The 13,581-nt window shown below is 36.5% G+C and overlaps 1 protein-coding gene across 1 annotated transcript in view; it reads right to left on the bottom strand.

Moving 5' to 3' along the window:
- Positions 1-557: 557 nt before the first annotated feature.
- LOC127938175 (adenylate cyclase type 1-like) overlaps positions 558-13,581 on the bottom strand; it is a gene marked incomplete at its 5' end in the record, with an annotated part of 29,058 nt that continues 16,034 nt past the window's right edge. The window contains 11 exons of the mRNA XM_052534617.1: positions 558-563; positions 635-761; positions 1,054-1,307; positions 1,486-1,575; positions 2,854-2,938; positions 3,091-3,188; positions 6,976-7,170; positions 8,789-8,944; positions 9,450-9,591; positions 9,709-9,867; positions 12,490-12,617. Of these exons, the coding sequence (XP_052390577.1) occupies positions 558-563; positions 635-761; positions 1,054-1,307; positions 1,486-1,575; positions 2,854-2,938; positions 3,091-3,188; positions 6,976-7,170; positions 8,789-8,944; positions 9,450-9,591; positions 9,709-9,867; positions 12,490-12,617 (1,440 nt within the window). The remainder of the gene's footprint in view (positions 564-634; positions 762-1,053; positions 1,308-1,485; positions 1,576-2,853; positions 2,939-3,090; positions 3,189-6,975; positions 7,171-8,788; positions 8,945-9,449; positions 9,592-9,708; positions 9,868-12,489; positions 12,618-13,581) is intronic.

The raw sequence follows: 13,581 nt of genomic DNA, 5'->3' as shown, positions 1-13,581 counted from the left end.
TATTAGAATGATTTCTGAATGACCATGTGACACATTTTAAAATAATATATTCAAATAGAAAAATAAATTGCGTTTACAATTTATATTATTTTACAGCACTGTTGCTACTGTATTTTTTTATTTAAAAAAAAATCTGCTTTGTTGAGCAGAAGAGCATGATATGACACCTAACTTTTGAACAGTATTGTGTGTGTGTTATTTTGTTGTATTTCTTTTACATTATTATTATTATTATAACTATAGTTTCCGGTTAAACTAAATTCAGTCAAATATTTCTCACACTTGTCATTTTTGAGTGTAATATGCAACAGCTATCAATCAATAGTTTGTGGACGATCTGTGGGCATGTTGCCTGAATCTGTGGAGTTTTTTTTTTTTTTTTTTGCATATTCTGAACTGATTTTTGGGGAACAATTCTGTCAAATGGACTATGGAATACTTCACCCACAGCTGAAAAACGTAAGCTTACAAGGAGCAAATGGATGGACAAAACTGTATAAATCCATGTCAAGTTTTGCTCACATAGATTCTGTGTGAGCCTGTTCATATGATGCATTCTAGAACTACACACACACACACACACACAAAGAAACAAAAATCTCTAATGTTTGCACATACATACAGGTGCACTCACCTGGGTGGCCCAGAGGTAGTCCAGTCTGAGTTTGAGGTCCAGTTGTCTGCAGTGAAGCACTAGAGCTCCAGAAAACAACAGCATTGCCAGAACCGGGTCATAGCCATGTGTGTGAAAGAATCCACCTCTACACACACACACACAAACATGACACTCATCAGATAATGAGATAAGAAAATATTCAGACTTTTGATCGTAAAAATGTTTCTTCAAGATTTTAAATTAATATTTTAACAATTGAATTACACTTTTGCATGTTTAATAATGTCATTACATGCATGTAAACAAAATATTTTATTTATATTTATGATTACATCATTTTCAATATCTTTTCATCAACTCACAAACCACAGATTGGGAAACCCTGAGACAATCAAACTATACGCACTCCGATAACTGTTGTGTTTTGCTTGACTCACCCTATGGCCTTCCGGTAGCCGCTGGTCTCCATGACGACAGTGTGGAGGATGTTGAGAAGGAGAAGCAGGAGGATCTTGGGTAGTGATGACACACGGAGGTACAGAGCCACGGAGAGCGACGCCATCACACATGATAAAAATACATACGGAGTGTATTTGCACACCCCGGAGCCCACGCCGGTCCTGTTGACTGTGACGACTGTCACCATGGAGACATTAGAATTCCCCTCCAGTGACCACGGAACACATTCCACCTGTAGGTACAGCAACACATACACACTCAAGACAAGAACATCTGAAAGAGACTAATAAATAAACACACATTCAGAAGTTAAATAAAGGTAGTATATATATTTTTCTCAGTGTATATTCTATGAACATCACCCTCAGTCATACAATTGTCACTCTCTTCTACTGAACACACACACTCACCACACACCCCTGGGTCACGGAGTACATCAGCAGCACCAGAAACCCGCACAGGACCATTCTGATCTGCAGGGTCAGACAGTCAGGAGAGCACTGAGAACACAGACAAAGACAGGAGAGAGCAATCAGCAAACCTCAAGAACAAATGCACTGAAAACAATTACTTCCATGATGCTGAGGTGCTGTGGGTGGTTGCTAGGTGGTGCTACGGTGTTCTGGATGGTTGTTGGTCAGTGGATGGTCAATGGATGGTTGGTGGTACTAAGTTGCTCTGGTTGGTTTTTAAGGTGTTGCAATGTGACTGTTGGTGGTGGTTTCTAGGTGGTGTTATCTTTCTCTAGCTTGTTATTAAGGTGCTTTGTGGCTTTTAGGTGGTGCGGGTTGCTCTGTGTGATTGTTAGGTGATGGCAAGGCATTCTTGGTGGTTGCTAGTTGGTGCCAGAAGGTTATGGATGGTTGCCTGGTGTTGTCATGTGGTTGCTTAGATGTTCTGTTTAGATGTTACTGCAGGTGATGGCAGGCCAATCTAAGTGGTTTCTAAAGTGTTGCTATTATGGTTTGTAGGTAGGGTGCTCTTGGTGATTGTTAGGTTGATGCTCTGTTTACTGCAAAGTTTCTACAGTGTTGTTCTGGATTATTGCTGGGTGGTGTTTTGGGTGGTTGCTGGAGTGTTGCTATTTGTCGTTGGAGATTCTTAATCCTCCTTTCCATTCTTTCAATCATTTTATGTATACAGTACAGCGACATTTCATTATTGTCTATTATTGTGGAACCCACGAGACAAAACAAAAACACAGCTCTGTTCACAGTGTCCTACATCCTCCTGTTGTTAATGTTATTCTTCTTTGTTAACGCTGCTGAATGCCGCGCACAAATGACATCGCTGTCGACCGGCTTACATCACGGTCGGTGCAAATGCAACCCTTTAAATTGTACCTGTAAATAGTTTGTGCAAAATCGTTATTACTGTACATTTAGTTACACTCTTTCAGTGATTCTGTACTGATTCTGAACATTTCAGAATCGATTCTGAGCTTGGTTTTTTACCTGCATAGGGCATGTGTGTGCACTAGACTAGAGACAATCACGGCGAGCTTCATTGCACAGGATATGTGCTGTGAGACACGTGCGCATTGCTTGACATTGTGCTTCCATCTGCCGTTATTACAAAGTTTTACTTTAGAAATGCTTTCATTTATGCCGTTTGGAATGCAGTATGTATCAAATCTCATGTACTGAAAGAAAAATACATTTGTACGGTATAAAAATCATTATGCCTATGGATAGACCACAAAAAAACAAGTGTGTGTGTGTGTGTGTGTGTGCGTGTGTGTGTGTGTGTGTGTGCGCATGTGTGTGTGTGTGTGTTACCTGCACATGAGTGATGTGAAGGTACATCACACTTGCCATGTGGAAACATAAACAGAGAACCAGCAGAATCACAACCAGAAGACCTCTGCAGCAAGAGAAAGAGAGAGGATGTTATAAACATATGTTGTGTGATGCACCTGAGCATGTAAAATGATCAATTTAGTGTGTCTGGCAAAAAAAAGAAAAAAAGGGTGTGTTATGTTGACATGTCAGGTATTGTGTTTGTGATTTACATACTGAGGAAAGATGAGGAAATAGACCACTGCAAAAAATGAAGTGAGGACAAGCGAGATAACCACCGCACTGATGAAGGCATCGTCATACACTTGCTGATACTGTGTGACAGAGAGAGAGACAGAGACAATTTGATAGGTTGTAGCAATCAGTTTTTCTACAGTACGTGTGTTTCTTTGGCTACTGTATGGGCACCCTAAAACATGTTTTTCCTGCACCATCATTCTTGAATGTCATTTCCACCATATTTAAAATCAATATTTCTTTTGTCATGAAATGACAATGATGGAAAGTTTTTATTTAATTTTTTTTGTTAATAGGGTGAGACTTTTGTCTTGCTATGGCTAATTTTACAACTAGCATCTTAAACACACACACTTAAATAAAATGTCCACACAATTAAATACATCTTTTCACAAAATTTGACAAAATTGCAGCTTGATTGAAAATATAAACACTACAAATAATGTTATGTTCTGTTCAAATGATATTAACACATTTTCTTAGTTTTCATTACAACTTATCCTTCATTTGCGCTCTTCACTACCACTCTTTTGTTTCCTTGGTAACAAATAACCCTTTTTTTGTTGGCTGTGATAAAAATTCTGCCACACTTGAGGGAGAGTTTGAGTAAAACTAAATAATTTTCAAACAATAAGTTGTTAAATATGTAATTATTTCATTCAGTTATATTATCAGAATTTTTTTAATGTCATAATATTTTTAAATATATTTTTAATACTGAAAGTCTGGGACGGTTAAATCTACAAGCATTTAAAAAAAAGATAAATAAAACATTTATTTAAAGGCACCTTTCAGAGCACTCAAGGACTTTGTAAAGTTGAGTGATGATGATAGAATCAAGACAACAATACAACAAATATTGGCATTAAATAATGAAACATTTATCAGAGAAAGCTAATTTAAACATGTGAGTTTTAAGACATGATTTAAAAGTAGTAAGACTTTCTAATATAGACTGTGAGTATTCTAGAGATTAGGAGCAGCACAACTAAATGCCCTCGACCCCATAGTGGCCAAACGAACAGAAGGTACAACAAGGGAAACAGATGAAGAAGATCTGAGAATACGCTTCGGGATATAAATTTGAATCAAATCAGAGAGATATTGGGGTGCACAATTATGAAGAGCTTTAAAAGTGAGAAGTAAAATAGTATAATCTACTTGATATTTAACAGCAAGCCAGTGAAGATGGTAGAGAACTGGAGTGATATATATATTGATGGAGGAGGTTCTAGTAATTATACGGGCAGCTGAATTCTGGACAAGTTGAAGTTTGTGAAGGAGTTTGTAAGGTAGCCCAAATAGAAGAGAGTTACAGTAATCAATGTTTGAGGTAACTAGAGCATGTACAAGAATAGCTGTGGAATTTGGTGTGAGAAATGGATGAAGGTGGCTGATATTCCGTAAATGGAGATACGCAGACCAAGTAATATTGTTCACACGCTTTTCAAAAGATAAAGTTCTATCGAGGACTTTTAACCTGAGTAGATGGAGACATTACAGAGTTATCAACAGAAAGTAAAAAACTGTTGGATTTTGACTAATTAGATTTGGAACCAACAGGGAGAACTTCTGTTTTGTCAATATTCAGCTTGAGAAAGTTACCCGAAAACCAGGATTTAATCTCTTGTAAGCAGACCCAAAAGAGAGGTAGAAAGAAGGGTAGAATTTAGCTTAGAAGATAAATAAAGCTGGGCGTCAGCATAGCAATGAAAACTGATGCCATATTTCCTAAAAATGTTACCAAGGGGTAGTGAATAAATAATAAATAAAAGAGGGACAATAACAGAGCCTTGAGGAACACCAGCTGTAACAGGTGAAACATATTATCGAAAATGTTTAAGTTGAACAAACTGAGTGTGCCCAGAGAGATATGATCTGAACCAACTAAGAGGGACACCAGTAATACCTATAGAGAGTAGTCTATCTAAGATAACTTGATGAAAAATTATTTTAAAGACTGCAGTTAAATCGAGTAGAATAAGTATAGTTAAAAGTCCAGAATCAGCTGACATCAGCAGATCATTCATAACTTTTACCAAAGCAGTCTCTGTACTATGCAAAGGGCCGAAACCAGATTGGAATTTTTCTAACTGACTATTTTTTAAAAGATGGGAATGAACCTGAGATGAAAAACCTTTTCCAAAATTATTGAGAGAGAGTACAAATTGGAAATTGGGCGATAATGAGCAAAATAATAAGTCTTGCAGTGATTATAGTAACCTTAAAAGACGAAGGAACCACACCAGATGTGAGTTTAATATCAGTTACTAGAACAGATAGAGAAAATAAGCAAGCTTTGACCAGGTGAGTGGGGAGTGGATCTAACTGACAAGTGGAAGACTTAGATTGTTTAATAAAACCTGATATTTCGTCAATAGTTGGAAGTTCAAAACTGTAAAATAGAGTAAAATGAGAATCACAGGAAGGTAAATACGACAGATCAGATGGCACATTATTTTGAGAGTCAATACATAAAAGTGCCCAAAGTTGAAGAAACACTGGTGTATATTCATGCAAACATGTGCTTTGTTGTATCTCTTGTGAGTGTCAAAAGTAACATGTATTTTTGTGTCATTCCAGTGCAGCCTCCAGGAGATCAATGCAAAACACACTGCTTTCTGCGTAAGCTTTATTAGAGTATAAAAACCAGCATCCCCCTCATCATGATAGCCAGATGAAATGTCATTATACTTCCAGAGAGAGCAGAGAAAGCCAATGTGCTCCTGCACACATGAGTGTGAGTGTGTGTGTGTGTGTGTGTGTGTGAAAGAGAATATATGTTGTGAGTCTGACAGATTTTCCCAAATCATTACTGTTGCCCCCATTCTGTTAGGGTGGGTGGACGTCTTACATGAATAAAAAATGGGTGGGATCGGAGAGGTCTGAATATAGGCAAAGAAATAGAGAACAGAGCAATTGAGAGAGCTAGTGAGAAAGGAGAGAGCAAGAGAGATGATGGGGAGAGAGGATGTTGAAAGTGAGAGGAGACAGGGAGTCATGAAGCAAAACAGAACAATGTGGGGGATGCAGCGTGCATGTCTTGAGGAAATTCTTCACTTCATCATTACACCAAGTCATTACTTCCAATTCCCTGGATCAGTTATTGCTGTATTAGGGACACCAGGGTACATTGTCACACTTTTCACTTCTGTGGATATTTACTAGGGTAAGTTTATTTTGTTCAAGTGTGTTTCTGCATAGCCAAACACCATCATTCAAAAGTCTGAGGTCAGTATGATCTTTTGAAAAATCCTTGGTTTCCACAAAAATATGAAGCAGCACAACTGTTTCCAACATTCATAATAATCAATGTTTCTTAAATATTTAATATTGTTAAAACTTCAATAATTTTTGTTCAAATAAATGCAGGCTTTTTAGCATAATTCAACTTGCCAATAACACTGTATTTTTGACTCTTTCACTGTATTTAAATGGTGAAACACTAAAAAAACAAACAAACAAAAAAAACATTTATGGCATATCAAAAATGTAAAAGGTAAATTTACAAAAAAAATATCAAACCATTGTTTTGTCCAACAAAAATTGTAATTAAAAATCATTTTGATAGATTTATAACATTTACAACACATGTACTGTAACTATTTGCCCCAACCAGACATTTATTTAAAAAAAAATGGCATTAAAATCTGAGGGCCAGATTTATGTCTTTGTGGTTCCATGGTGATTACTCTTTTACCCACCCAGCAACTATAGCACAACAATTATGATATAGTATAGTCAGAATCTAAGAAATAATTTTATTTTAAGAGGTTCAAGCCTGCTCTTTGACAACTGCCCCCATGTGACAACTAATCTGCTCTCGCCTACATGTTTACCCATCATGCAACTGTGTGTACTCACTCTCTGCTCTCTCTCTCTGCTCCTGTATGTGAGGGTAATGTAGTTGAGGTCTGCTGTCTCAGACTCCGTCTGTCGTGCTTCTATCAGACGGCCGATGTAACGGTTCACTCTGGTCCCGGGAGAGTTCTGCACCATGCCCGCCGAAAATGATGTCCGATTTCTCAGCTTCTCAGAAGCTGTTCGCAGCGCTCGTCTCTGGAGACACAGAAAAAATATCCATTTCCAATTCCAGTATAGCAGATTCCAAATTTGAAAATTCAAGTTTATATACAAATTAATTTCAGTTCAGCTGAGATAGTTTCACAGATGTTGGTCTATTCCTTATGGAAAGCAATGATATAACTTTAGGAGATATAAAATATAGTGCAGAAATCACATGGAGAACTTTCATGATGCTTTTTTTTTTTTCTTTTTTTTTTCTTTTTTGAGGCTGACATTTCAAAATGTCTTTATGTGTGTGCATATAGGTTTAGATTGACTTGAGGGTGAATAAATGGTGACTAAATGTACATTCTTTGGTGAACTATCCCATTACGATTAGGTAAAGAAAAAGAACAGCACACTCACTTAAATGAACATTTAAGCTCGTCTACACACACATCAGCAGTACAAAACAGATGGGTGTTCAACACATTTCAGCATATTTTCTCACACATGCAGTGGTGGTAAGATAATTATGCAATGATACAAGTCAAAAAACAAAGAGAGAGAGAGAGAGTCAGACATGATGGGAACAGTAAATCTGCAGCGGTGATTGGATCTGTGTGCAATCATCCACTCATCTGAAGGAGTGACATTAGAAAATGGACTGGATTAAAACAGTGAATATGATTTGTGTGGGTGCGGGTGATTTTGGGATCTTGGATTAACAAGTTTTGGAGGATTGTGAAAAAAAAACTGCAATCACCAAATATCAGCAGCAATGGAACTTTTTGCTGATTGAAGACTAGTTTTTGACATAATGACACAGTGATGTCATTCCTCATGAATATTAATTAGGTTATCAATATTCGTGAGTCACTCCTTTGTAAATGTGGTGCAGAGACACTTGACTACAAACTTGAATTGAATTGAATACACCATTGCAGGCCATCAGACCAGAATTTCGCTTTATCAAATATTTTTTACATTTATCTTAATCTATTGCAGGATTGGCAGTTTATTTAATTTATTATTATTATTTATTTATTTATTTTCTTGTAGCTAGGTTTTAAGTCCAAATCTGTTTCTGTTTAGACATAAAATAAAACCCAATGGTTTATGTTCAATCTGGGTTTAAACAGATACTTAAATGTAAACAAACGTTATTTAATATTCATTAGTAGTTCAGTCAATCTCCTTACACATTATTTTCACAAAATTTTCATTCATTTTTCTGGTGTCAATGAAGGGATTTTGTGGGTCAGTGGGTAGATGCTCGGTTCAGACAATTTTTTTATTTTTTTTCAGACAAGTTTTCTAAAATTGGCTCAAAATATCTAAAATGTTTAGTATCCTCTGACAGATTCTGTGACAATCATGATTTCCGTGAAATTTGTCAATATTGATTTCCCAAAATCTGCAGACCGGCATTGACTTCCAACAACTGGTGTCAAGTCGACCAAGGTAAAAATTTGGGCAAAAGTTGTGTAGTGTATTCCAGACTACTGGATCTATTTAAACTAACTACAAAACTCACTATACAACTATCTGATATCAGTCGACTATGTTTAGTTGATGTGAAAAAGTGGCGTGCCACCACTGGTCCTCCTTGTTCCATCGCAATGTACTGTATAGCATAAAGATGGACATACTGTATGCAATAATCACACACCTTGTCATCATCCTCACAGGTCATGACGTTGGAGAAAGGGATCTCAGCCTTGAACATCTTTCTGCAGTGCATGAGCTGCACCAGCAGGTAACACACGGTCTTGAACTTCATCCTTTTCGCTGGCTTTATGTCTGATAGGATCAGCCCTGGAAGAATCTGCAGAGAGAGAGAAAGAGAGGGGGCGGGAAGAAATGGGAAATTAGGAAAGAGTATTGCATTGTATTGCAATTTTCAATTTGAATACTTTTAAAATGTAATTTATTCCCGTGATGCAACACCGAATTTTCAGCATCATCACATCAGTCTTCAGTGTCACATGATCCTTCAGAAATCATTCTAATATGCTGATTTGCTGCTTAAGAAACATTATTATTATTATTATCAGTGTACAATACAGTTGTGCTGCTTATTAGTGTTGTGAAAACCATGATACAATTTTTCATGATTCTTTGATGAATAGTAGGTTCAACGTTCAAAACAAATTTTGTGCTTTATTAAGATGCATTCTGAGAATGTAATTCCTCCTTAGTACTATTATAGCAATAAAAATAGCAAAAAAATAAACAAGAAGCAAATGGTTCATGGATGTAATGTAAATATAGTCTATTTGCTATTTATTAGTGCTTTATTAGTGTGGATTCATGTGTCTATGTGCTTGTACCTTGCGTCTGTGTGATGGCACGATGAAGAACGTCTCGATGGCGTGTTTACTGAGGAAAGAGTGTCTCTCATGGCCGAATCCTGGCTCCACCTCATAATCTCCATTAAGACATTCCAGTGTTGCTCTGGTGATATGAACCTTCCTGTTGTGGGAGGGGCCAATGATTACCTTTCTGCTCATATAGTCCTTGCTAGATGAAGGTTGTGTGGCAGTTGGCATAAATGTCTGAATATGTTGTTAAATGTGGTGTGTGACTGACCCAGGCAGTCCTCCTGCCTCCATCATGTTGGCCAGTGTCACGTCATTGGACCAGACGTCATACTGCCACTTGCGGAGCCCGAGAACCCCACACAGCACACGGCCGGTGTGCAAACCCACACGCATGTTCAGGTCCACCTCAGTAGCCTCTACAACAGACCTGATTATATACATATATTCACAAAAAAGGTAAACGTTCCAATTGCGAAACATGAGTGGTCTTTATAAGCAAGGTGCAAGGTTTAAATAAATAAAAATGTACAGTTTTGATTTACAAGACAATGTGAAAATATCAGGAAGATGTTATTCCAAACCAGGGAACTGGAAATGTCATTGAAATAGTGAAATTTTAGTTATAATGTTCTGTAAAATATCTTGTTGTCTAAATATCACTTAAATATAAAATTTGCATCTAAATTATAGTGATGTCAAAATTGATGAACAAACAGCTCTCTTTTTGTTTACTTTTTATTAATTTGTTAAACCTGTTCACAAACAATTGTAAATCATTCACTTGCAGATCAAAAGATAAACTGATCTGAAAATGTGTTTAAATTGCGATGACACAAAAGTCGAGTCATATATTTTCTTCCATATTGTGGCATAGATCTGAGTGAAATGGAATATCAAAAAGTAAAAAATGTAAAATGGGACTTGGTTTTGTCCATCAATTGTCTGGACGAGGGTTATTATAACTAAAGATATACTATATTAAATACAATACAATAATCAAACAGCTAAGTATGTGAATTTAACAAACTAATCAATACAATTATAACAAATCATGTGAAAACTATAAAGTATATACAAAAAATATAAATGTGAAATATTGCAAAGGCTTTATACAACTTTAGACAAGTTGCACTTCACGTATCTTTGATATTGGAACATGAGGACATGATTCCATCAGAATTTTCAAGGTACAACTGTGGAAACCACTCAGATGCTCCCTCCTGTGCACCAGAGTATGGATATTTACCCTTATTAGCAGATAATTCTGATTATGTTCAAGATGGACATGCACATTTCTATCATAGCCCTCCTCTGAGAAAACCTAGCAATGCGTTTTTTCAATCTCATCTGAAATGATCAGTGTTGGGGGTAATGCATTACAAGTAACATGCATAACGCATTCAGATTACTTTTTTGATGTTATAAGTAAAGTAATGTGTTACAAGCAACATGCATTACCTAATCAGATTACTTTTTGATCTACAGTAACAAGTAATTAACTACAAGTAATGTGCATTACCTAATTAGATTACTTTTTGATCTACAGTAACAAGTAATTAACTACAAGTAATGTGCATTACCTAATTAGATTACTTTTTGATCTACAGTAACAAGTAATTAACTACAAGTAATGTGCATTACCTAATCATATTACTTTTTGATCTACAGTAACAAGTAATTAACTACAAGTAATGTGCATTACCTAATCAGATTACTTTTTGATCTACAGTAACAAGTAATTAACTACAAGTAATGTGCATTACCTAATTAGATTACTTTTTGATCTACAGTAACAAGTAATTAACTACAAGTAATGTGCATTACCTAATTAGATTACTTTTTGATTTAACGATTAAAGAAACGCATTACAAGTAACATGCATTACATAATCAGATTACTTTTTGATCTAACAAGTAAAGTAATGCATTACATGTGTCATACATTACGTAATCACATGACTTTTTTCGATGTCAAGGAAAATTACATTATAATAATAAAAATACATTTATTTACAGTAAAAAAGTCACTGCAGATTAAGTTTTTAAGTTTTAAGTTTCAAAAGCAATATTCACAATATAATTATGAATTGCAGCTGAAATATAACAATTGATGCATGACGTCCACTACAGTGGACATGTGATTAATCAGAGTTTTTTCTCAATCTAAAATCAAACCTTGGAAAATTTTACTGTGATATGACTCATTAGATATTGCTCGATGCTGCAATATTTTTTTTAGCTACAAGAGTCTCCTAGGATAGAAGGAATGGGTGGATAATTACGGAAGCAACTTGGCATGTCTGACTGACCCTTGGCCATCTTGGTTTGGAGGGAGAAAAAAATCGAAACACAACAGCTTGCCACTTGGTTGCAATTTATAGGAAGATGCACCATGGTCCAATAAAGAGGCTGATGTGCAACTTTGCCATGAAAACTCGTGCAAATTCAAGAAATTGCTTTTTAAAGAGCTGTCCACTGTAGTGACCACTATGCGTGAAAGTGTTAAATCAGAAAATGGCATAATCACCATAACAAACAACAAGAAAGGTCCTAGAAAAAAAAATAAAAAAAATAAAAATACATTGTTGAAAACGTGTGGGAAACCTGAATGCTATATATTCATGTCATATTTATTTGCCTCTTTTTCAAAGCTCCTTATTCTCTCCTCATACCTCACTATAATGTGGATCTGATGATTGAAGAGAGAGAGAGCTTTGCAGGAGGAATTTCTTCTCTGTTTGCTACCAGCACAAAGCAGGAGATCTACACTTATGTGAGACAGAAAGTGTGTGTGTGTGTGTGCGTGCATGCGTGCGTGTGTGCACGCATATCCTAGCACCTGTGTGAGGTGATAAGAGACTGTAGCAGTGAAAGCTGCCTTAGAATTCAGAGCAGAGAAATGAATATAGTGGAGCAGGTCTCTCTCTCACACACACACACAAATAAACTCACTTTATAGCTTTCAAGCAGTCTGATAGTAGCTGCTGATGTTGCTGGCCGGCTTAGTGACTGCTGTCAAAACAAAATGAGATTTGGCCACAAACACTCACGTGATGGTGTCAATCATGTCCAGACCCATCTCCACACAGCAGTGAGCATGGTCCGCTTTGGGCTGGGTCAGGCCGGACACACAGTAATAACAGTCTCCTAAGATCTTAATCCTCCTGCAGTGGTTTTCCTGCCAATCAGATACGCAACGATTAATTGGAGGTGAAGATGAAAGTAAGTCTGATGATTAATAACACGTATCTACCAGGTTATACAGAATCTGATTTCTTACATATTTACACAGTTTAAGAATGAATAAATAAAAGAATGATGATGGTGCTGCTGGAACGAACTATTAGGAACTTCACAGTTAAATGAGCAGACGAGAGTTTAAGAAACACCATATACTGTTTTTGAGCTTGTCACTTTTATGTGGAACTTGCAAGACTTTTAAGATTTTTCTATCACAAAGTGAATACAAGCCTATAGCAAAATCTTGTTTGAATAGTGAATTTTCAATTTGTTTTCTGTTGATTGAAAAAAAAAAAAAAAAAAAAAATCAGCACTGCTGTGAAAATACTAAAATAATGATTACTTGTTTATGTAATTTAACTTTAAAGGGGTCATAAGATGTTGCTAAAAATAACATTATTTTGTGTGTTTGGGTGTAATGCAATGTGTTTATTTGGTTTAAGGTTAAAAAAAATACATTGTTTTCCACATACTGTACTATACATTATTGTTTCTCCTCTATGCCCCACCTTTCTGAAACATGTCGATTTTTACAAGGCTCATCGGTCTGAAAAGCAAGATGTGCTCTGATTGGCCAGCTATGCAGAGCATTGTGATTGGCCAAACACCTCAAGCATGTGAAAGAAATGTCACACCACATAACATACTGTGATGCTGAGTGTCCTGGCACGGCGAGACAAAAACAATAAAACCAATTACAAACGAGGCATTTGTTGCATCCAGTGGGGACATAATTACTGATTAAAATGACTTAGGCCAAACTGGCTGCGTGGCATGAGCATGCGTTTTTGTGGCGGCTGCGTTGCGTTTTCTGTGTTTTTACACACTAGAATCGTGCCTTACGCGGCGCTGGCGCGCTGCTGCTGCTGTAGGTGACATGGAGGGAGGCCGCGGACAGACCA

The sequence above is a fragment of the Carassius gibelio genome, chromosome A20 (assembly GCF_023724105.1).
Source record: "Carassius gibelio isolate Cgi1373 ecotype wild population from Czech Republic chromosome A20, carGib1.2-hapl.c, whole genome shotgun sequence".
NCBI classification, from domain to species: domain Eukaryota; kingdom Metazoa; phylum Chordata; class Actinopteri; order Cypriniformes; family Cyprinidae; genus Carassius; species Carassius gibelio.
The sequence above is the reverse complement of the archived record's forward strand: the minus strand, read 5'-3'. Positions and strand labels throughout refer to the sequence as shown.